The sequence below is a fragment of the Petaurus breviceps genome, unplaced genomic scaffold, assembly GCF_028583685.1.
Source record: "Petaurus breviceps papuanus isolate PSGF00001 unplaced genomic scaffold, PetGlider_PUasm1.0 90825, whole genome shotgun sequence".
NCBI lineage: Eukaryota > Metazoa > Chordata > Mammalia > Diprotodontia > Petauridae > Petaurus > Petaurus breviceps.
This window is the reverse complement of record NW_027187353.1, coordinates 21,034,142-21,058,721: the sequence shown is the minus strand read 5'-3', so window position 1 is coordinate 21,058,721 and position 24,580 is coordinate 21,034,142. Positions and strand designations below refer to the sequence as shown.

General features: G+C 46.2%; 1 protein-coding gene across 1 annotated transcript in view; it reads left to right on the top strand.

The window, feature by feature from the left end:
- The window catches only part of COL13A1 (collagen type XIII alpha 1 chain), a 122,967-nt gene that overhangs the window by 10,917 nt on the left and 87,470 nt on the right, over positions 1–24,580 (top strand). The window contains exons 3-8 of the mRNA XM_069071460.1: positions 41–67; positions 4,349–4,399; positions 15,348–15,383; positions 17,124–17,150; positions 20,707–20,733; positions 24,544–24,570. Coding sequence (XP_068927561.1) covers positions 4,370–4,399; positions 15,348–15,383; positions 17,124–17,150; positions 20,707–20,733; positions 24,544–24,570 — 147 coding nt within the window. The 5' untranslated portion in view covers positions 41–67; positions 4,349–4,369. The remainder of the gene's footprint in view (positions 1–40; positions 68–4,348; positions 4,400–15,347; positions 15,384–17,123; positions 17,151–20,706; positions 20,734–24,543; positions 24,571–24,580) is intronic.

Sequence of the window (24,580 nt, the reverse complement as noted above, 5' to 3'; positions counted from 1 at the left end):
TTCATCCTGTTTTACATGTGGCTGGTGTAACTGACCCCAGGGACTCAAGGGCCAACCAGGAGAGAAGGTGAGTCTGTTCTTTCCTGATTATACTCCCGACCCTCTGCTGGGCCCTTCTGCCCTCCCTCCAAGGACTCTTGGGAAAGACTAAGGGAAAAAATTCACACCTAAGACCTGAGAGGCCACTGGGTCCAGGCCCCTCATTTTACAGAGAATGAAACTGAGGGCCAGACAGGGAAACAACTTGTGGAAGTTTATATAAGTAGAACATAGAGACAGGATTTGATTCTGAGTCTCCTGGGTCCTATGACTACAAGCAAAGAAACAGATTTAGTTGCAGAGTATCCTGAATCAGAGCTCTCCAAAAGCAGAAGGAGCTGTTTAGGGAGCTGTCAGTACCATTGACTACAGGCCTTCAGCAAGGCTTGAATATTTGTGGTGGGGCAGGAGGAATGGTAGAGAAGGGATTCTGGATCTCGAATGGGTTAGAACCTGGAGGCCATTTCTAGTTCTGAGGCTGATTCAGTTACTCCAAATCCCCTGTTCCTTCGATACACAATTTATTGCCTTTAAACTTTGTTCAGTGTGTGAGCCAGACCATCACATCTGCTCTCTCTTTGCCCTCTAACCCCAGTAGTCAGGCCAAACCATTCCACCCCCCTCCAATCTCCCAGTCTGATTGTTTTGATTTCATTCATCCCACTACTAATATTGTTCTCACAACTGGGTCAGGAAACGTGGGCTGGTCTTTCTGGCTGTCTTGATAACACAAGTTTCCTTCTCCTTCCCACCCCCTTTTCCCCCTTTCCCATATATACAACAACTTGCCATGTGGGCACTTGGGCACAGATCCTTCATTGCCAAACCCTCCATGTTGGATTCCTTGGACAAGGCAGAGACTTTGTTCCCAGAGCAAGGAGGGCTGGTGCCTCTGCCCCCTCCATTTTGTACATTTAGGTCATCATTCCCACTGGAGGGGGATGCTCTTGCTGTCAGTATTGAGACTAAGAAACTCAGAGTCTTCAGCTGATTTTCTTAAGATATATGCTTTCCTTAGGGAAAGGGGCAGTGATTTGGATGTCAAAAACTAAAATGACCACATTGGAGTCCCTGTAGAAAGAATGCCTTCTGGAGATAAACTTCTTAAAGCCCTATGACCTTTTTAAGATTGATTTTCTCCCCCACATCCTGTGTCTTCTGCTCCCAGCTCTGGCCTTCTCTCTGTCTCTAGGCTCCCACATGGAGAGTAGAATAGCAAGGTACAGAAATTGGATATTCTATGGGTAACCATTTAGTTTAAGTCAGACAACATCAGCCAGGATGACCTCGAACATTCCTCTTCTATGGCCTTTGCATCTGCCCTGGTGCTTCTCCCTTCCCTTCCTCCAGGCCCAGTCTCATTACTGGCTCCAGCCCAGCTTATCCCCAGGATATGGGTTTGGAACTGTTCTAGATCACCTTGGAGCTAAGCACCCAACAGCCCACAGTATCCTAGAGAGAGCTCCTGACTCACTTTATACTTCAGTCCTGTGAAGGGAGCCCCAGGCAAGTTGGTGAGGCAAAAAGAGCCCAGGCTTTGGCTCCTTATTCTGGCAAGCTTGGACAAGTCACATTATCTATCATACAGCTGAGAGTCATTTGGCCTGGCCTCAAACCTGGCTCAGATACCACCCATGGGGTTTTAGGCAAGTCACTGTATAATAAGGGGATTAAGCCCAAGGGCCTCAGTTTCCTCATTTTGCAAAAATGAAGGGGTTGAGCTGTCTGACTGTTAAAGTCCCTCCCAGCTCTCCTTCTATGGTCCCATGATCTCTAGCTCTAAATCCTGTGATATATGAGTAACCCAGATTACCTAAGACCAAGGACAGAAGATGAGGACAAGATCTGAACTGGCCTGTGAAGAACTGGGGAAAGGGAGTCCATTTTTAGAAGTGAAGTTCATTTTTCCTTATTCATTATCCCTAATATTTTCAAGAGGATTTCAGTTTAGTATGGGGAGAAAGCCATCAACTCAGGCTTCAGTGTCCCTCAATCTGAAAATCCTGTGAAATGGGTTGGTTCAGCCAGCCAGCCTCTGCACTTTGGAATCCTCAGCTAGGATGATCTTTAAGAGGTTTGTTGCATGGAACTGGGTGTTATCATTTAGGAGACTCAAGGGTCCAGAATTTGTAAAGTATAACCTTAGGGGTCATCTAGTCTAGCCCCCATATTGCATAGATGACTGATTAATAGACTATCAATGAACTGCTTCTATTCCCCATCCCTCACCACACACACACTTGCATGTTGAAGAAACAAGAAAAGATCCCGAGGCTCTGTGATCAGATTGTCTTCAGTGCCCATTTTGCCCTCAATCAAGCAAGCATTTATTAAGCACTTATCATTTGCCAGGAACGGCACTAGTTTTCTCCCCAGGTCCCTCCAGGGAGCTGGCCAGGCCTGTTCTGGAATTAGTCCCATGATATCGTACCAGGTTCATCCTTCTGCAATGCTTCTGCGCGTGATTTTATTGAATCTGAGCTCAGCTGAAAGAAGGAATGTACATGGGAAGGAGCATTGGGTCTAGAGTCATGTGACCTGGCCTCAAACCCTGTCTCAGACACCACCTATGGGGCTTTAGGCAAGTCACTGTATAAGACGGGGATTGGACCAGATGGCCTCTAACTGAGGGTCCATCCAGCCCCAGACTTGTGATCCTTCAGGTGGAGTGGACTTTCTGAGAAGTACTGGCAGTGCTACTTGAGCTCGAAAAAGAGACCTGGGCTGCCGAGATGTGGTCCCTGGGGTCTCTCAATGTCTGGTTCTGAAGATATCCCTGGAAGACAATTTTAATGCTGATCACCCATTATTTCATCATCTCCTTTGGGGGGGAGCTAGTTTTTTTGACCCCAAAATACTAAAAAAAAAAAAAATAGGCACTTGGGCTCTCTCCTCTTATTTCACTTGGGGGCATTTCTCAGCAGTCTCCTCCCCCCTCTCCTTTCAGTGTTCATGAATCTGTGCTTTTGTTAGCATAGATATTTGTCTCCTGTATACATCAGAGTCTTTTTAGGACATGGTGGTTGGGCTTCAAATGTTGGTCCTACCAATAGGGCCTGGTAAACACTAAGCACATAATTAATGCTTCTTGAGAGATGAAGTCTCTTTGAAGGGAATAAGGTTGGTCTTCCAGCAGCAGACGGAATCATTCTCCACATTCATATTTGAAACCTTTCAACTTTATTGGGACCAAAGTTCACCTACCTACCCACCACAGTGAAACATGGAGGCAGGCTTTAGTGGAAACAATTCCTCAAATTAAGCCCCAAAGCCACTAGGCTATAAGAGATCTCCTTGAGACTTCACCCACCACCTTGTGAAGGCTGCCTTCTAACCCTGAAGTCCTCAAGGGGTGGCTTCATCTCTGAGCCATGGAACTTGCGTGCCTGGAGATAGAACCAAATTGGCTTTTCTTCAGAGGAAAAATGAGGGAGCCTTATAGTAGAGTTAGGCTGGGGATGGATTTTGTGGGGTCTCAAGAAAGCCTCATGTCAGGAGACCCCCCAGCACAGTGGAAGGAGCCCTGGCTTTGCATTCACAGGACCTAGATTCAAATCCCATTTCTGACATGTTTTACATATATGATCTTGAGCAAGTTCCTTGGCCTCTGTGGACCTCAGCCTTTTCATCTGTAAAATGATAGTATTGAGCTAGATGACCTCCAAGCTCTAGATCCATGAGTCAGGACAAAGTGACAAAATCACTGGAGCAGGCACCAGAGCTCACGGGCACCTTGACCTTCCCATTATTCCTTTCTCTTATTGAATCACTGGGACCCATCTCCTTTCTCTGCTCTGGCTCCAAGCTTATGGTTCCTGTCACTTTCCCAGGGTTTAATCTTGGTTAGGGATCTTCTTACCTGTCATGCCTCACTTACCCATTGTTTCTCTTTCTGCTCTTCTCTTCCTTTCTTGTTATATGCCCTTTCTTCCCCTTTTCCCACTCTCCACCTATTTCTCCAACTTTCTTTTCTGGCACTCCTCTCTGCCTTTCCATCTCATCACTTTCCTTCTCTTCTTTCCTCACTTTCCAGTTCTCTTCCTTTTACTCTTCCTTTTCTCCTATCTGTTCTTGTCCCTTTCTCTATCAATTCTTCCTCTTCTTCCCTTTATCTCTTTTCTCTTCTTTCTTCCTCTATCATTCATTCAATCTTCTCTTCTCTCTGTCTCTCTATGGACCTTCCTTTCTGTCTCTTTACTTTCTGTCTCTTTTCCTCTCTCGGTGTCTCTATCTGGATCTTTCTTTATGTCTCTCTCTCTGTTTCTCTCCATCTTTCTCTCTGTCTCTCTTTTTCTCTATGCCTTCACAGGGAGCCCCAGGAGATGCTGGAATGTCTATTATTGGTCCTCGTGGCCCCCCGGTAAGTTGTTCCCTCTTTTCTTTTGGAGTGTGGTTAGGGCTGTGGGTGAGCTACTGAATAAGACTGGGGGGGGAGTGCCAGAAGGGAGAGCCCCGTCACTGAGCTCCCTCTGGGCAGGGCAGCCACAACATGTGATGTGGCTTAGTAGATGGGGCCAGATTGATGTTGTTGTCCAAAAACTGGGGCCTGCCTAAATATAACCAAATTATAGCCTCATGCAAGGATTTGGGAGGCTTTGCAGGCCATCCAGTCACAGAGCTGCTCCATGAGTCTGCTCCTTTGTGGCAAAGAGGGAGAAGACCCAGCCCTCCTTATAGCAGGCTGGACTCCAACCACACCATGGGCCCACTTCAGGCTCTTCCAGAGGCCATAGGCCATGGAGCTGGCTCCCAGAGCAGACAGTTCAGGCCTATATCTAAGCAGTCTCCTCTCTAAGGAGTGCATTTGCCCCCTACTCTGGGTCCAGTTTACAATGGACTCTGCTCAGGACTGAGTCCTGAAGCTTCCATCCTCATCCTCAGAATGGGGTTATCTTAGGAACAGAAGCAAGGGCAGGAACTCCCTGCTTGGCTCAGCCACAGTATTAAAGCAGCAGGATTTCCCAAGCCCTCCTAATTTCAGTACCTTCTCTCTCAATCATTTCCTATTTATCCTGTATATGCTTGGTTTGCATATGTTTGTGTGTGTGGCCTGTCCCATTAGATTGGAAGCTCCTTGAGGGCAGGGGCTGTCTTTTTGCCTCTTTGCTTAGCACAATGCCTGTTACTTCATAAATGTTTATTGGATGGATGAATGAATGAGTTACAGATTGGTGTTTACAAACCATGCTGTCACCATAGATTTGGAAGGGTCCATGCAATAAAAAAAAAACATAATGCTACTGTGAACACAGAATATTCAAAATGGAAACAGGGGTACACTATAGCCAGCTCAAACCAGCTCATGAGAACTTGCTGTTAAATTTTCAATGTGAGTATTTATGCCTTGGAAACTGGCAAGAACCACAAAGCCTCAGTATTTCCATCTGCAGAATGAGGATAATAATAGCACCTACCTCCCAGTGTTATTGAGAGGATAAAATGAGATATTTGTGAAGCACTTTGCAAACCTTAAAGTGTCATATAAATGCTAGCTGTTTCCTAGAAGGCTTCCAGATAAGGTAGTGGCTAGAGTATTGGGCTTAGAGTCAAGAAGGTTTGAGTTCATTTCTGCCCCAAATACGTGTTAGCTGTGTAACCCTAGACAAGCACTTAAATCTCTATGCTTCAGTCTCCTTATCTGTAAAATGGGGGTAGTTGTTTTAAAGATCAAAAGGGATAATGTATATGAAGTGCTTTGAAAACCTTAAAGAATTACATAAAGAGTAATAGTAATTAGTAGTAACAGCAGCAGCAGCTGGGATTCTAACCTAAGATTTGTGATGATTTATCCAATCGTGATGAAAATTAGCTTGTGTGCATGTCACATATTGTATTTCTCACTTATCCCCCTAAGAAGGTTCTTCCTCTTAAGAATCATCCATCTTCCTCCTCCCTAAGCAGCATTTATTCTGGGAAGAGGATTGATAGTAAGTCTTATGCCCAGCCAAGCACCAGCGATTTCCTGTCTCTGGCCTAAGTCTGTCTGTCTCATGATCATTTTACAGAGGAGGAAACTGAGTCCAGAAGAGAGGCAGATGACGTTTAAAGCATTCAAGTCAGGAAATCACCTCTGGTCCCCTGATTCCAAATTCAGTATTCTTTTCTCTCTTCTATGGCTGTCTCTCACTATCATTTCCATTAAGTCAGCTCCAATGGGAGAGCGAAAAGGTCCCTTCTTATCTTCAGAACTTCCTCTTAGAATGTGGAATGCCCTCCCCCAGAGGGCATCATCCTGGACCTAGAGATAATGGCAAGGGTGAAAGGATGGTGTGTGTGTGTGAGTGTGTGTGTGTGTGTAAGAAGACAAAGGGCACCTTTGTTTGCCATTAGAGGGTCAAGGTCAAGTGGGGCAGGACCCTGCAGCCTGGATCTGGAGGGGGAACAGGTGGTTTTCCACTTAGCCGTGAGAAGCCTTAAATTAAGTTCTGCTAATAAGAAACAGCTTTAATAGTTCCTGGGGCCACCTGTCCCAGACTCTGGAGAGACTGATGAATGGTTGGACCCAAAGGGGAAACAGGCTTTGGTCCTTGAAAAGACAATGGCTTACATTATAGCAGCAGTAGGAGGTGGGGTTAGGGGGGCGTTAATGGATTTATACCAAACCACTGAAGTGACTGTTGCTGGATCCCCAAGTTAAACACCTCAGGAAGTCTCCCAGGTTAGGGGAAAGCTATCCCATCAATGGGAGTCTGTCCCTGCCTCAGGCACTCCATTGTCCTTGAGATAACACAGAGGGGGCATCAAGTCTCCCTATGGGGGAGGGTGGTGTGATAGCCAGCGAGGATCTCAAGCAATGGCCATGGGTTTGAATCCCGTCTCTGCTATGAGGAAGATGGACTTGATGGTGGCTTAAGTGACAGGGTGCCTTGAAATCCTAGGACCTACCAACCAGAAGATGTGCTTGCCACATACATCCTCCATTGGGACAGTGAGATCGTGACCAGAGTGGATACCTTATTACGCCTTTGGCTGTTAAGGATGAAGTCACAAAATGTCAGGTCTAGGAGGAAGTTCAGAAAGCCAGTCCCTTCAGCAGCAGAACTGTCCTCTTGATAAGTGACCATCAGGTCTTCACTTGAAGAACTCTAGTGACAGAAAGTACCTTCCAAAACAGCTCACTCCACCTTGGAATAGTATTGGTTGTTAGGAAGTATTTCCTTTGATTCAGCAGAAAATTGACTTTCTACAGCTCCTACCTGTCGCTCCCACTTCTACCCTCTGGGGTCGAGAAGAATAAGATGAATTTCTCTTCTATATCACAGTCCTCTGGATACTTGAAGGCAGTTGTTGTGTTCCAACTAAACCAGGGGTGGGGAACCTGCAGCCTTGAGGCCACATGTGGCCCTCTAGGTCCTCAAGTGCCACCCTTTGACTGGATCCAAGCTTCATAGAATAATGTGCTTTTGAGGCTGCATGTTCCCCCTTTTGAGCTAAACCTTTTCTCCAGGCTAAATAATCCCTATTTGCTTCAACCAACTCTCTAGATTGAAGGCTATCAACATCCATGCTCAGGAATCCCAATCACTTGGCCCCAGCTCAAAGAGGCTGATTGACATGCCAAGGGCATATGGCTAGTAATAGAAGTTCAGGGGCTGATTTCTGTTACTCTCTGGTTTGACTAAGCTTGATTTCTGATTTATTTCATTTCATTACAATGTAAGCTCTCTCACTAGCAGGGATGGTTTCATTTATTGTACTCATTGCTTAGCACAGACCCAGACATATAGTAGGAGCTTAACGAATGCTGGTTGATTGATTCTCAGATTAATGGTGCTTTCTTCCCCCAGAAATGTTCCTCCCTTGAATCCCAATCCCTGGTTTTAATCATTCATCTTCAAATGGTTCCGTCCCCATTAGACATTGGTGGTCCTGTACTCAGGATCACAGAAGCTGAGAGTTGGAAGGGAACCAGTGACTAGTCTATTAGGGATGGCCAAGCTCATGCTCTTTCCCACTCTGAATCATATCTATCCAACTGAAGAATGGGAATGTGTTCCTTTAAAGCTGGAAAGGGCCTTTGAGGTCATCTAGTCCAACCTCTTTATTTGACAGATGAGGAAACTGAGGCCTAGAAAGGGAAGATCACACAGGCAGATCATGGCAGAGCTAGGATTCAAACCAAGGGCCTCTGCCTTCAAGTCCAGCATTCTTTACACTAAGATAAGGAGATTGATAAGGTCTTCCTCTCCAGAATGATCAGTCTCAACTTGCTGTCTTTGGTCAACATAGGTGAGGACAGGGTCATTTTAGGATGAGGGCCCTGTTAGTACATGACTGCCAATTTCATAGATTGTTCTGATGTCCCAGGTATACCCACTCAATGAACCTCTTCCAAATGGTGGGGAATTCACTGGCTTCTCTGTCACAGGCTTCAAGGGATGAAGGAGATTCCAGTGGACTCTTTAAACCATCATCATTGGTTTCCCCTGAGGATAGAGCACAGAGTCAGATAACCAGAATGGTGCCATAGAGAAAGCCATAGATTCAGGGTTAAAAGACAAGAGATCAAACCTTGGTCCTCTGCTGATTGCCTTGCCTGGTCCCCCTTAATTCTCATGTCTTCCCTTTGAGACTGCCTCCAGTTTACCCTTTACACTGCACATGTCTTTTATGTGTGTGTATGGCACACTCTATGGATGTATCTGCATATAGTCATTTGCATGCTGGCTTTCCCATTAGAAAGTGAACTCCTTGAAGGCAGGGACGACTGATGCCTTTCTTTGTAACCCCTGAGCCTAGCACAGGGCCTGGCACATGCTAAGCATTCAGTAAATGCTTGTTGACTATGTGACCTGGGACAAGACACTTCCCCTCTCTAGGTCTCAGTTTCCTCATTTGTCAAAAGAGGGAATGGATCTAAAGTATCCTTCCTTCCTGCTCTAAAGTCTAAGCTCTAAAATTCCATGTCGATCCAATCTCTAGACATTCCAAATTCCACTTTGGATGATGCCACCTCTCTTCCCAATGCCCAGAGAAGGAGTTGAGGTTAGGTCTGGTGACGAGGTAACAGGAAAGTCAGCGGCCAGACCAGTCTCTTTACACAGTCCTTGGGGCATTGGCCTGATTAGAGTTCCACCCTTCCCCTCTGATAAATGACCCCAGACCAGAGAAGAGGAAAGAAGGGAGACACACAGGCAAAAGAGGAGGTCCCAGACAACAGAGCCCTCTGCCAAATGATTTTCTCATTTCCCCTGAAGCAGAGGGGATCCCAGCAAAAAGACCTGCTGAAGCTTTGTGTCTGGATCCACTCTGGTCTTGACAGGTGTTCCCCCCTGGCAGAGCAGTCACCATCTTTTTAGAAATGGGGTGAATATCTATACAGTATAAACAGCATCCAGGAAAAGGGCATTGGAGGTGTTTCTTGGAATATCCTGCTCCTGACCTTTTGTCAAGCCTTTTTCAGTGTTGAGATTAATCTTTGGCCCAGCAGAGCAGAGGGGAGAGCAGCTGAAAGTTTACACAAAGGTTTCCAAAGGCCGAACTGAACTGTTTCCGGGTTTTCTCCTCAAAAGCTATTCTTAGCACCACTTGTCCCCAGGAGAAGCCCAAATGGATGAGGGAGGGCCTTTTGATTTATGAATGGATTCTCCTCCCTTCCCAACCTTTGGGAAGCCTGCCATGAGCAGATCCCATAGTACCTCTCTGGCCTCTGCTCCAGCTCCTAGACAGTGTACTAGATGGGATGGAAGGGCAGGTGATATACTTCCACTTAGATATTGAGGTCATTTAGCCAAATACCTCCCTGTAGAAGAATCCATAGGATCACGGGATTTTGAGCAGGAAAGGACCTTAAAGTCAGGTGAAGGTCAGAGTTGGAGGGGAGAGACACTGGTTTCTTTTTCACTCTGAAAGGACTCAGGTCTGGCTCCATACTTGGGTTCTGCTCTAAGGAATTACAAGCCATTTTCTAAGAAATCTCAATGATTACACCAGCTGGATGGGCATCCTTTCGAGTTAAGCCATCAATACCTAGATCAGAGACATGGGCTCCAAATTGACAATTAGCTGGGCCCAGAATCAAATAGGAGGAGAAATTAGAGGCAATGAGGTGTCATGGAAAGATTCTTGGGGTCCAGGAAGCCAGGTTCCAGCCTTGGCTCCTAGGATGTGACCCGGGGCAAATCTCAACTTCTCTGGGCCTAAGTTTCCTCGGGTTAGATTATCTACAGTCTCTTCTCTAGTGATTCACGGGTGCTTGAGATTAGGCTGGACCCCATTTGTGGAACCACAAAGCACTTTCCATGACCCCAAGCTTCTTGCAACAACCCATCGTGTGAACACCACTCTTCTTCCAAAGTGCCATATGTCCAGAAAGCTTGGAATTACCACTGACTGGTAAACAGCCTCTTACCACTGATGACTTGCACATGAGAAAGAACATAAAAGGCTTCATCAAGGCCTGAAGAAGGAAGTGTGACTGTTGGGCAGTGAGAGTGAGGGATAACAGATGGCCAGCACTAGGATGGACACAATATTCAAGAAACCAGGAACTGGCCTCCACACTAAGTCAGTGTTTATAAAGGATCCCTGAAATAATGAGATCCGACCAGGGGATGGATTCTGATCTCCTCCACTGAAGGGGCTTGGAAGGGGGGGAGCACTGCCAAGACCACAGCCACCTGAGAGCTTCACAGCAAATGACTAGAATACCATGTCAGTGAAAAAGACCTTAGAGGGGTGGCCAGGTGGCTCAGCGAGTAAGAGCATCGGCTCCAGTGTCAGGATGACCTGGAGATCTAATCCCGGGCTCAGACACTCAGCACCACACCCAGAAACACCTGGCCGTGTAACCTTGAGCAAGTTACTTAACCCTGATTGCTTAGGGGCGGCCAGGTGGCTCAGCAAGTAAGAGCACCGGCTCCAGTGTCAGGATGACCTGGATAGAATCCTGGGCTCAGATACTCAGCACCACACCCAGAAATAACTGGCCATGTAACCTTGAGCAAGTTACTTGACCCCGATTGCTTAAAAAAAAAAAAGACCTTAGAGGAGAGAAGGCCGGTGGCTTTGCTGTGGACTGCTGTCTCATTGACTTGCTTCCTTACTCACTTTACATGGTAAGATGTGCATCTAGCAAGACTGCATCCATGGTGGTTCCTGCCTGCCCAAGATCAACCCAGATCCATCACCCAGAACTGACACCGATAAGGGAAGTTGGGAGAAAAGTAAACTTGTTAAAAATCACCCTGGAATTGCTCTCCCTTTAGACCTAGAGACTTGTCTCTACTCCCAACCCCAGGTTGAAAGGAGTCACATGAGGGTCTGGTGCTGGCAAAGGTACTGAGACAGGCATGGTTGTTCACATGTTTAAAGCTATAGCACCGTGGTGCTGCGTTAGGCAACCCGATCATTGCCATCATCTGTTAATCATCCCTCTGCTAGACAAGTCAAGGATGTCAAGGATACAAAGAACGGCCCTCACATACTCCAGAAGATTTGTAGCGATACTTTATGTATTGGCAAAGAATTAGAAACAAAGTAGCAATTCATCAAATGAGGAATGCCTAAACAAATCATTGTTTGTGATTGTAACTGAATGTTATTGCACCGTAAGAGGTAATGAACATGAAGAACACAGAGAGGAATAGGAAGACATATAAACTGATGCAGAGTAGAAAGTTTACCGATTCTGTAAGTCAGTGCCTAGGTTTCAATTACACCATCAACACTTAGCTCTGTCACTTAACCTTATTGGGTCTCCCTTCCCTATCAGAATGGTGAGAGGGTTGGAATCAATGGGCTCCAATCAATGAGCTCTTTCAGCTCTAGATGGATGTTCCTAAGCAGAATCAAGAAAGCAATATGCCCAATGATTACAGTCAAGAAAGTGAAAAGAACAAAACAAAACAAACAGAAAAAAAACTGAACACTAATTTTAATCAACAAGCTTGGTCCCAAAGAAGAAATGAGACAATTCACCTCCCTCCCTTCGTTGAAGAGATGCAGAAAAGAGTGGAAAATTGCAGATGCTGGTAGACTCAGTGAACATGTTTAATTAAACTGGGTTTTTCTCCATTTTTCTTTATTCTTTGTTCCCTTGCGTAGGGGGAAAGAGAGAAATGCCTTTGGAAACAAAGATGATATTAAAAAAAATAACACTGCACCTGCTGAAAATCTTGCAGACAAATGTTGTAAACTGGAACAGCTGGGTATCTTAGGAATTGCCATCACTGCCACCCCTAGCCTTAGGAGGAGAGAACTTCAAGATCTGGTCCCCAATCCCCAAATCCTATGCAATGTTTCCTTCCTCTTCTCCCAGGCTGCAGTGGGGAAGGGGAAGAGTCCCAAGATACTCAGCTGTCCCAGTTCCAGCATTTGTGCTTGAAATTCTCAGCAAGTGGAGTCTTACAAATATAAATACATTTTATTTTCCTGAAATCATTAATACTTTTTTTTCTTCCACTGAAGTCTCCCAAATGCCTCCTTGTGGTACAGCGATGACTCCAAGCTCTCAAAGGGGGCAGGGATCTTGTGTGTCCTACCAATTTTGACTTCATCACAATGACAGACTGTATGCATTATCTAAGGGCCTGCTGGGAGAAGGTGTAGGATCTCATCAGCTGGCTAGCTGCCAATGAGTGATTTTTTTTCAATTACAATAACTCTCAAAGACTATGTCTTAAGCTAAGGTGGGACTGCACTATCCATTCATTCATCCATTCAATAGTCCATGCCAATGAAATTACAGAGCATTGAACCATAACAATAAATCAGTTTATACGTGGCTGCCTCAAGGATCCAAGGTATGGTCAGTATGACAGCTTCCTCAATCATTGCAGAATGCCACCCTGTCCCCCACTTTAATATATCTTCATGATGTTCTGGGACTGAAAGAAAATACATTCCCTGGTATTCAAGTTTCTGATGATTGGACAGTCCTCAGACAATGGACTTCTTATTTCTAATCCAATTCATACTTAGTGTTTTTCCAGCTTGTTAGGAATGCCTATGGGGCATCCTTGAGTAATGCATAGAGAACTGGCCTCGAAGAAAGAAAGATCTGGGTTCAAGTCCTGCATCTGTGGGCACATCCTGGCTGTGTGACCTTAAGCCAGTCACCTTCTCTCCATTTTAGGCAATAATGTAAGACCCTGAGTTTTAGAGAAGATGCTGGCCTGAATTGGAAGAGGATATTTCCTCACTTGGTAGTTCCCTATACCAATGAAGTCATGAGCCCAGTTCCTATCCTGGAACCTTCCAGAGCCTCTAAGAACCTAGGGTCACTTCCTCTGGCAAGGTCTTTTTGAGGATTATATGAATATTTAATTGCAGTGATGGATAATAATAGTTAGTACTTATATTGCTCTTTTAAGGACTACAAAGCTCCTTACATGTTGTGTTTCATTTGATCATCTTAATAAACCTGTGAGGTAGGTGCTCTGATTATCCCCATTCTATAAATGGGGAAACTGAGGCCATACCTGGGTCATGTAGTAAATGTCTGAGGGAAGATATGAACTCAGGGCCTCCTGGCCTTGAGTCTAGCACTGTATTCAATTAGATAGAGCTTTTGTTGTTCAGTGTTTGATTCTTTGTGACCTTTTGGGGTTTTCTTGGCAAAGACACTGGAGTGGTTTGCCTTTCCTTCTCCAGCTCATTTTATAGATGAGGAAACTGAGGCAAACAGGGGTAAGTGACTTGCTCAGGATCACATGGCTAATAAATAGCTAAAGCAAGATTTGAACTCAGGAAGAGGAGTCTTCCTGACTCCAGGCCTGGAGCTCTAGCCACTAAGTCTCCTCGCTATCCTAGAGTAAGCTAGCAATGCAATATGTACCAATGTGATGACTATAATTCTAGTACCTTTCATTTGTATAATGCCAAAGGATTTGCCGGTGCTTCTGTCTGTTTGCTCCTTGGACCCTCAAAGCGCCTCTTTTGTGAAGGCGGGACATCATCCCCACTTACAGATGAGGAAGCAGGCTCAGGGTGGCCACCTGACTTTTGCCCTATACTTAGGTAGGGATGGAGGCAGATCCCCAATGTTGAGTTGTTCGCTTTGCTGTATCTTATCCCTTCTACTCATGGCATAGACCCCCTGAATACTAAAGTTAACCATCTCCCTCGATGTCAGCCCAGCCCACTGAGTTCTTCACCTCCTGCTCAGCCTTTGTGTTCCCTCAGGATGCAGACTGTGAGATACCAGCACAACCAAGCTGGGAAAGGGCTGAAAAACCATCTAGTTCAACCCTTTCTTTTTACAGAGAAGGAAACTGAGGGAGAGGAAGTGACTTGTCCATGTTCAGTGACAAAGCTAGTTCTCCGGATTCCCAATCAAGTCCTATTTCCTTCCTACTATTTTGTATTTCATAAGGCCATCTTGGGCGCTAGGAAACCCCCTTGAGCATATCACTGTCTCCTCCACCCAGAAAACTTTAAAATGGAGACCCCGGCCAATTGAGGGCAGGACGATGGGCACATGTGCAGAGCATGCTGGGTATGCTCTGATTCATCATAATGTTTCAAAACAAATATGATATTTTCTGCCTCATTCTTTTAAAATGTATTTTTAAAAATAAAATTTAGTTGCTAATTTTAAAATGAAGTTTAATTTTCACTTATTTTAATGAATAAAAATAATAGCATTTATGATAGAATACTTAATAAAGTTTTGCATTTCTTAAAAATCCCTGGGTTACAAGCTCTAATGAAACATGCTGTGCATGCCTTTGGATAAGACTGTGTCTTATCTGAACTTTCTGTCAGTCTCAGAGCCCTTCAAACAGCCAGGACTTAGTAAATGTTTGTTAAATCAATGAATTTCAGATGAATTTCTCTAGTTTTTCTCTTTCTGTGCCCACTTTTCAGGCTCACTAACTCTACTTTCCCTTACTATCATTCAGAGAGAATGTATAATCCAGAAAACAGCAAGGTTGGCACAGAGTCAATGAACCTGGGTTAAAATCCTGGCACCATCACTTCCTGGCATGTGACTTTGGGCATGTCACTTTTCTTTTCTGGGCTTCAGTTTCCACAATTATATAGTGAGAAGATTCAACTAAATGATCACCGTGGTCTATTCCAACTCTAGGACCTGAAGTTATTGCTGTAAGAAGGAAAGGGGGTGGTACAGCTAGGTGGTACAGTGAATGGAGCTCCAGTCCTGGAGCCAGGAGGATCTGTGTTCAAATCCGACCTCAGACACTCGACACATTTACTAGCTGTGTGACCTTGGACAAGTCACTTAACCCCAATTGCCTTGTCTTCTGTCCTCAAAAAAAAAATCAAGGGGACTCTGGGGGGATAGGAGTCATTGTCTCCCAGGCTTGCTCACTTTTCTGATTGTTCCTTCTTTTTCTCCTTTTCAGGGTCAGCCTGGCACAAGAGGCTTTCCTGGATTTCCGGTGAGTGGGGACTGTTGATGTAAATGCCCTTGTCCATCCATTTCAGTCAGGTCTCATTGCAATGAGTTATCAGTTCCCATCTGAAGCAACAGTGGTCCTTTCATGGAGTACTCTGCTCCTCAGCCCTTCTAAGAATGCAGCCAGATATGGGATAACTCAGAGCTGGGACCCCTCTTAGCTGTTAAAAAGAGAGACAGAAAATGGAGAGACTGAGCAAGCAATGAAACCCAGTAGCCCTCTGGTTCTGCCGAAGGCGCTGACCAGCCCCAGTCCAACGTTGTCCTTTTCATTGCTTTTAGTTGTTTCAGTCATGTGACTCTATGTGACCCCATTTTAGGGTTTTCTTCGCAAAGATACTGGAGTGGTTTGCCATTTCCTTCTCCAGCTCATTTGACAAATGAGGAAACTGAGGCAAACAGTGACTTGCCCAGGGTCACACAGCTAGCCTGGATTTGAATCAGGCAGATGAGTCTTCTTTACTTCAGGCCCAGCATTCTATCCTCTGTGCCACCCAACTGTCCATGACAGTGTAATAAAGGACTCAGGAAGACTCACCCTGGAGGGGCCCCTGACCTGGCTTGGACACTGAGAGCAGAGATAATAATAGCTAATATTTACCTAGCATTTTAAGGTTTACAAAGGCCTTTGCATTCATTATCCCATTTGATCCTCACTACAACTCTGAGAGGCAGCTACTGCTATTACTCCCATTTTACAGGTAAGGAAACTGAGGTGGAAAGAGAAGTTAAGTGACTTGCCCAGGGTCCTATAGCTACCAAGCGTCTGAGGTTTGATTTGAACTCAGTTCTTCCTGACGCTAATCCCAACACTCTAGCCAGCTACAAGATCCAAGGAATGGGGCGGATGTCTGGCAGACCAGGATCTGAGTCCTCCTTCTGCTATTTGCTAGCTGTATGACCCTGGGCAGATCATTTAACCTCTGCTGCTTCAGTTTTCTCCCCTGTAAAATGAGAGGTTTAGACTAGATGACCTCCAAGGTTTCTTCCAGCTCTATCTGTATGATCCTAAAGTTTTTAGTTGCCCTGGTTCTCAGCTTCCTCACATGTAAAGTAGGGGGTTTACACTACATGGTCTCTGAGGCCTTCTACCCTGAGCTTTGTGGTGCAATGATGCTATAATTCTGGCTGGTTTACAGAACCAGCTGGGCAAGTAGAAAATGGGCCCAAGAGTCAAGTGTCAAGAAAACATTAACCTCAAGTCCTGCCTACGTGAGGAGGGGCCTAGAGAATGACACCCACAGTCCCACTAGCCATTGGAAGTAGAGGGCCACAGCAGGAGAACCAGCTGACATATCGAGCCTCCAGATGGGGAGGAAAGGTGCTGGGAATTTTCATAGGCACATAAATTTAAACCTGGGAGGGACCACAGAAGTCATCTAATTCGACCTCTTCATTTTACAAATGAGGAAACTGAGGCACAAGGAAGCCAGTGACTTGCCTGTGTTCACCCATAAGTGCCAGGGGCAGGAATCAAACCCAGGTCTTCCTCACTGCAAGTCCAGTGCCCTCTTCACCGTGCCATTTTTGAATAGTGGAGTCTCTGTTTTGGGACTCCGCATTTCCATCTCATGTACGATATGCCAAGAAGAACCTCTTCTTTATTGTCCCTCTTTTCAATGGGCTGAGTGGGGGAGGCAAGCTTCTCTGGGCACCATAACAAGGTCATGATGTTTAAAGGCATATACAGCCCATAACCTTTTTCTGTCTCTCTCTATTTCAGGGCCCCATCGGCTTAGATGGCAAACCGGTAGGTGGCTACTTTCTCCTTGGGCTTTGCACCCTTCTCACTGGTACCAGGTGACTCCCATTTAAGGGTCTCGTTCCTGCTGAGAGATTCTTGGCTTCCCTGTGTGGGTCTCTAGAACAAATTAAAGGAACAAGAAGTGTGGTTCTTTTTAAGGACCTAGGAGAGCAACTTTATCCTTGGAAAGGGGAAAAGGAGTTCCAGAACTGTATAACATTTGGGAGATGACCCCAGCAGCCAAGGTCATCTCTGGAGCAGAATTTCACAAGCCTACATCCGAGGGCACAGTTCTTGAAGCCACAGATTTGCCAAAGGGGACAGTGAAAGGAGGGGGAGAAAGAGAGGGAGATGTGGCAGGGCTGGAACCAGGCATGGATTCAGAAAGGCAGCAGGTGGGGGAAGAAAGAAGGAATTTCCCAGCTGAGACTAGAACAAACAAGGGCCTCACTCACATACATTCAGCCCCCACCCCATCCCTCACCCCCACCCCATCACCCTCTTCATTTCTCCCACTGCCTTCCAGCTGTCTGTTGCCCTCTTGTGATTTCTTTCCCTTCATTAAGAAGAATTCACATTCCTGGAGCATTTTAAGGTTTCCAAAGCACTCTCCCCACAAAACCCAGTGACAAAGGTGGTACAGGTATTACTGTCCCCATTTTATAGATAAGAAAAATGTAGCCCAAGTCGGGGAAGGGACCTGCCCACAGTTACCCAGCTAGGATTCAAAATTCAATCTCCAGATCCTGCCTGGGATAGTAGAAAATGCCCTTAATGGGGGTGGCTAGGTGGCACAGTGAATAGAGCACTGGCCCTGGAGTCAGGAGTACCTGAGTTCAAATCTGACCTCAGACACTTAACACAGAAACTAGCCGTGTGACCTTGGGTAAGTCACTGTACCCCAATTGCCCTCCAAAAAGCAAAAAGAAAAGAAAAAGAAAATGTCCTCAACTTGGAATTAGAAGACCTAGTTTCAGATCTCAGCTGTGACTCATAGTTTTAAAGCAGCATTTTTGTAAGCACCTACTATATGCCAGACACTGTACTAGCCACCAGAGATACAAAGACAAAAGCAGAATAGTCCCTGCCTTCAAGGAACATATAGGAATAGGGACAGTGACTGAACCTGTGATTTCATTGGGATAGGGAACTCCCTGGTGAGGAAACTTCCTCTACTGATGCAGGTTGGCACCTTCTCTATAACTGGCCCACACATAAGGGGATACGGGAGATATACAAAGTAAACACAAGGTAATTTCCCTGGGGGGAGCGCTAGTGCTGGATGCATCAAGAAGAGCCTGGGGTTAGATTCAGTGCTTCAACTGAGTTTAGAAAGACAGTAGGGCAAGGAAGGAGAGCATTCCAGGCTTGGGTGACATCTGGGCAAAAGCATGGAGGTGGGAGATGGGCTGTATTACTGAGAGTCAGCAAATTGGCCGATTTGACTAAATGACAGAACGTGAAGGAAAATAATGTGTAATTAGACTGGAAAAATCAGCTAAAGCCCAGTTATAAATGTTTTTAAATGCCAAACACAGGAGACTGTATTTGACCATTAGACTGTAAGCTCCTTGAGGGGCTATTTTTCTTTTTTCTTATTCATATCCCCAGGGCTTAGCAAAGTGCCTGGTACACAGTAGGTGTTTAATAAGTGTTTATTTAACTGGATCGGTCTTAGAGACAAGAGGTGAAGCTACATGGCAGGCGAATGCAAAGGTCAGCCCTGGGCTTTAGGAATCTTCCTTTGGCCCTTGTGTGGATTATGGATTGGAGAGGCCTTCACAGCAGTCCAGGTCAGACTTGGAGATAAGGGAGCTAGGGTGGAGGCTGTGAGCAGAGAGGAGAGAATGGATGTGAGATAATGCAGGAACAGAATGATGAGACGTTGGAACAGATTGGACATGGGGGTGAAGGGAGGGAAGAGAGTAAGGAGCCCTCCCTGGGGGACTGGTGGGAGGTGGTGACCTCCAGGGCTGGGATGGAGGTGCCAGGAGAACACAGGGAGTTTTGTTTGGGACATGTTGAGTTGGAGATGTCTCCAGGACAGGGCATCCACTGTGGTGTGTCCGATGGAGAACTGGTGATGCTGGGCTGAAGAACTGGGGCTCACTAGAGAGATCTGGGAGTCACGTGCATTGACGTGATCATCAAACTAGCTGGACCTCTGGGCAAGTGACCTCACTGCTCTGTCTCAGCTTCCTCATCTGCAAAATGGGAATAATAATATTCTAGTGCCTACCTCACAGGGCTGTTGAAAGGAAATCATTTTCTAAACCTCAGAGATTCCCCTGGAAGTGTTAGTTGTTATTATTCTAGTTTCCATTCTGCCATGTTCCCTGTCGAGAATGCCCTTAGTGGGGGCAGCTAGGTGGCACAGTGAATACAGCACCTGCCCTGGAGTCAGGAGGACCTGAGTTCAAATCTGGCCTCAGACACTTAACACTTACTTGTTAAGTGACCTTGTGACAAGTCATTCAATCCCAATTACTCTGCCTTTCCCCCTCCAAAAAGAAAAAAAAATGCGCTTAGTGGGTAATTTACACTGATATCATCTGAATAGGAATGATTTTGGAGGGTGTGTGTGTGTGTGTGTGTGTGTAAGGGCATAGTCTGATTTTCTTCCCTGAAGGGTACCCAGATCCAAATCCTGCCTAGAGAAAGAGGTCACAAAGAATTGAGAATGCCCCCATTGCCACTTTGCCAATGGATGGTGAGCAAGAGGAGTAGCTGCTGTGTCAGGTCTATGTAAAAGGCAAGAAGGCAGTTCCTTCAGAGCCCCAGTGAGGAAAAATGCCAGCTGTCTGGGAAGCAAGACTTCTCGTGGCCAGAGCCATTTCTGTGCCAACTGACTGCCACACACCACTGAAGATCCGGAACTGGCATCTGGGTTCATTCTTCCTTAGGATGGACCAACCTGTGTTTACACAATTCAGCCACAAGGACTTGTGTGTCTGATCTTTTCCACTCAAGTAACCAGTATTCCTTAGCAGTAGGCTGGGTTTGGGGGAAGGAGTCAACCTTCTCCCCAGTAGACACACACCCTGCACTGCCCTCAATCCCCTGTCCCCACCTCCCCACCCCAGGGCAGGCAACTGATCCTGTATAGGACCTTGGGCACAGGGAGGAAGGAAGGAAGGAAGGAGGGAAGGAGGGAGGGAAGGAGGGAGGAAGAAGGAAGGAAGGAAGGAAGGAAGGAAGGAAGGAAGGAAGGAAGGAAGGAAGGAAGGAAGGAAGGAAGGAAGGAAGGAAGGAAGGAAGGGTGGGAGGGAGGGAGGGAGGAAAGGAGGGAAGGAGGGAAGGAAGGAAGGAAGGAAGGGTGGGAGGGAGGGAGGGAGGAAAGGAGGGAAGGAGGGAAGGGAGGGAGGAAGGAAGGAAGAAAGGAAAGAGGGAAGGAAGGAAAGAGGGAGGGAAGGAGGGAGTGAAGGAAGGAGGGAAGAAGGAAGGGAGGAAGTAAGGAAGGGGGAGGGAAAAAGAGAGGAGGGAAGGGAAAGAAGTAGAGAGGTAGAGTAGGCTTCCATGTTTAGAAATTATCCTGTCTCGCCCTCACTGTCTTCTCTTTCAGGGTTACCCTGGACCGAAGGGGGAGATGGTAAGATCTCATAGCAGGGAATGGAGGGGTAAAGTGTTTATCATTGGGTCATAGCTGAGACAATATAAAAACGATGAGCTCTCACATTTGAAGAAACCTGACTCAGTAGCTCAGATTGTCTGTGCTTGAGCCCATGGGAAGACCCAAAGGGGAGGAGACCCCCTGGGCAGGCTGGCTGGCCCTCCATCTTTGGGATTCTCCATATGGAGCAGAGAAAATCATATTAGGCCTCAGGTCAGGGAACCTGGGTTTGAGTCCTGGCTCTAACAGCCAGTAGCTGTGAGTTCCTGGGCAAGTGACAAGACTTAGTACTGGAAAGGATCTTGGACACTCCCTCTTATTTTACAGATCAGGCAGGTGAGGCTTGGAAGAGGTTAAGTGAATTGCCCAAGGTCACTGAGGTAGCAAGCATGAGAAGTGACATTCAAACCCAGGTCCTCTGATTCAAGACCCCCCATATCTTTACACCCCCATACACTCCCTTTCGTACATCAGATCCCTTTGAGTCTACATTTCCTCATCTGTAAAATGGGAGTATTTGCACTATCTGCCTCACAGGGCTATTCTAAGAAATAGAATAACAACTGTTAAAGCCCTGGTCCATGTTGGCTCTGATGATCCACAGTGGCTGAGATGGAGAAGGGACCTCGTAGCCCTACCTCGCCCCCTGGTGTGTGTATCCATCTGTGTGTAAGGGTGCTTGTGTGTGTGTGTGTGTGCATCTGTGTGTATGGGTGCTTGTGTGTGTGTGTGCATCTGTGTGTAAGAGTGCTTTTGTGTGTGTGTGCATCTGTGTGTATGGGTGCTTTTGTGTGTGTGTGTGCATCTGTGTGTGTGGGTGCTTGTGTGTGTGTGTTTTTGTCTGTGGGGAGAGCTGTCTTTGTGCATTTGTACATCTGTGTGTTTGTGTATGTTGTGTGTGTGCTTGTATGGGGAGGCATTTATACATCTGTTTCTATATGTGGGTGTATTTCCATGTGCATGTGTCTGTGTGGAGGTGTCCTCTATGTTTGTGTGTGGGTGTCTATGTGTTTGTATGTGTGTATGTGTTTGTACATGTGTGTGTTTGTGTGTGAGTGTGTATGTTTATGCATGTGTTTTCTTCTTCAGGAATCTGGTGCAGGCTTAGTTCCCCAGCCCTGCTGGGTTGGGAAATGCTCTCCTAGGCCAAAACCCGGCAACTTGTCTGGGATGGGCCTGATGACATTTTCTTGTGAAATGTATCGGAGGGGAGGCTGAGCGGACAATTAACAACAGATGGACAGAGCATGTGTGCATGAGGGGGCGCCGCTCCAACTTACACCTACGGGCCTGGGCATCCTCCCCAGTGCAAGGGCCGGCTGTCACTTCAGCTGCCCAGAGGAGGAGCAAGCCTTCCGTCTGGCCCTCCTGCAGCCGTCTCCCAAAGCTGAGGGCCTGCTGGAGGATGGACAGCCAGCCCTTCCCCGGGCAAGGCAGCAGGCCTTCCGCCCCTGGACAGAAAACCGGACAGGCAAGCAGGACTTAGGTTCTAGTCAGGGCTCTGCTTCTAAGTCAGGCTATGGCCTCGAGCAGGTCCCTGCATTCTCCTGGGCTCCAGCTTGCCCAGCTGTAATGTTAATGTAAACATTCACTCATTTATCCATTTGCCAAACATTTCTTAAAAGCGCCTAGAGTTTGTAGAACACAGTGCTAGATAGGCCCTGGGAAAGAAAAGAGTTTAGATAAAACTCAGCCACTGTTCCGTTCCCATGATTAAAGGCCTACAGAGGGTTTATCTGGACCTCAGATGAGAGAACCCTGCCTTCATGCAGTTCACAGCCCAGGAGGAGGAAAAGTCATACATGTTAAAACTATAGGTTTTAATACACAATATTCCCAGATGAGTGCATTAGCAAAGCAGAAATCAAGGTGAGGTTCTACAGGTATGTTATAGCTCTAGTGGGAGGTCTTCTGACCCAAACCCCTCACTTTACAGATGGGGAAACTGAGGCCCAGAAAGGAAGTTACCCAGATGGCACATGGGCAAGCTAGGATTCAAACCCTAGTCTTTTAACCTCTGACATGGGAAGTAGGGATTTACGCTCTATTTGTAGAGTCTTGGAGAATTTAAGAACTAGAAGGAATTTTGGTCCAACTGCCCAACTTTACAGTGAGGTCAGTGAGACCTGGAGAGAGGGAGAAACTTGGCCAAGATCACAAGCTAACTTTCACATTTGAGGTGGTTTTCTCACACTTTCTTGTTGAAGCATCTCTTCACCTGCTCTTCTCCTTCCCCTTCCCCTGTCCCAATGGTCTTGGCCCGCCATTTCTCTGTAATGCTACCCGCAGGTCTTCACAGGTACAAGCTATATGAGTCTGGGTAACTCTCCACCTCTCTCTAGGCCTCAGTTTTCCCTTCTGTAAAATGGCAGTGATGCTTGGATTATTTACCCTACTGGGTTGTCGTGAGCACAGCCTTTGTCCTTATGAGGAAGGAAAGTTTCCTCCCTAGGACCAAGTCTTTCTTTAATGAACCGCCCATCTTCCCAGCATGTCTATATACCTTCCACTGCAGGGGCTATTCCCATTCCCCTGTGAAGTCCAAAGAGAGCCAACAAAAAGGAAACACGGGATGCAGGAGTCCCTCTCCCTCCCTGACCTGCCAAAGTGTGTTCTCTATATCCCCTCCTTCCTCATCACCATCTATCAAAATGAGACAGACTCAGCACCATTGGCCTCTGTTTGACTTGACTAGGAACCATTCATTCAACACTGCTGTTTAACAGGATTATCTTGCCCTGTTTATCATCCTTCTGCCACCCTCCACCCTCAGTGTCTTTCAGAGACCCTCTGGCTCACTTTTCTCTTTTTTGTCTCTTTCCACATTCTTTTTCTTTCTCTCTCTGTCACTTCCTAACACCATTGTTACAGAGAGAGAAAGAAACTCCTCCTTGGGGGGGGGGGGGGGTTGTTCTAAGTCTTCTTGGCCTTTTCCTGTTTCAAATACCTCCTTCTGTCAGTAGAATGTAGTCTCACAGAGCTGGAAGGGACCTTGGAGGCCATCATGTCCAACACCTTCATTTTACGTAGGAAGACACTGAGGCACAGAGAAGTAAAGGGATTTGCCCAGAATTGTGCAGCTAATGAGTGTCTGAGGCTGGATCCTAACCCATTTCTCCTTGAAGGCATCAATTATTTCATTGTCTTATCCTGGCATATGGCCTAGCACACAGTAGGCATCTGACAAATGCTTGTCAAACTGAAGGACATTGTTCATCCTGGTTACTATGCCAAGGTGGTGCCATCTGCCTTTTGATTCCTCCCTGTAAAGGTTGGGGTTAGAGGATAAGTGGGGCAAAGACCTCCTCCACCCCAGAGGGGGAACCCCATCTGAGAAACAGATCGAGCCTTTCTCCACCCATTTCCACCTTCTTTTCCTGGCCCCACTCCTGAAGGAGACAATAATTATTATTAACATTATAATTATTACACTAATATAACTGCAATACAATATAATTATAACAACATTAGCATTTATCTTGTGCTTTAAAGTTTGCAAAGCACTCATAAATCATCTCTTGTGATCCTCACAACAACCCTATGAGGTAGGTGCTATTATTAACCTCATTTTACAAGTGAGGAAACTGAGACTGAAAGATGTAGCCCAGGATCACTTGAGTGAAATGTCTGAGCAAGATTAGAATTCAGGCCCAGTGCTCTATCTATAATATTACTGGCTACCTAGGGTCAGCAGTGTCTGTGCCAATGAAAACTTTGGGGTTCTTTTGATTTTCTTTTTAATCCTCGGTTTTGTCTCAGCTGATGGAGTGTGTTTCCTTCTCCTCACAGGGTCTATCAGGTCCCAAGGGACAACCGGTAAGTCCCC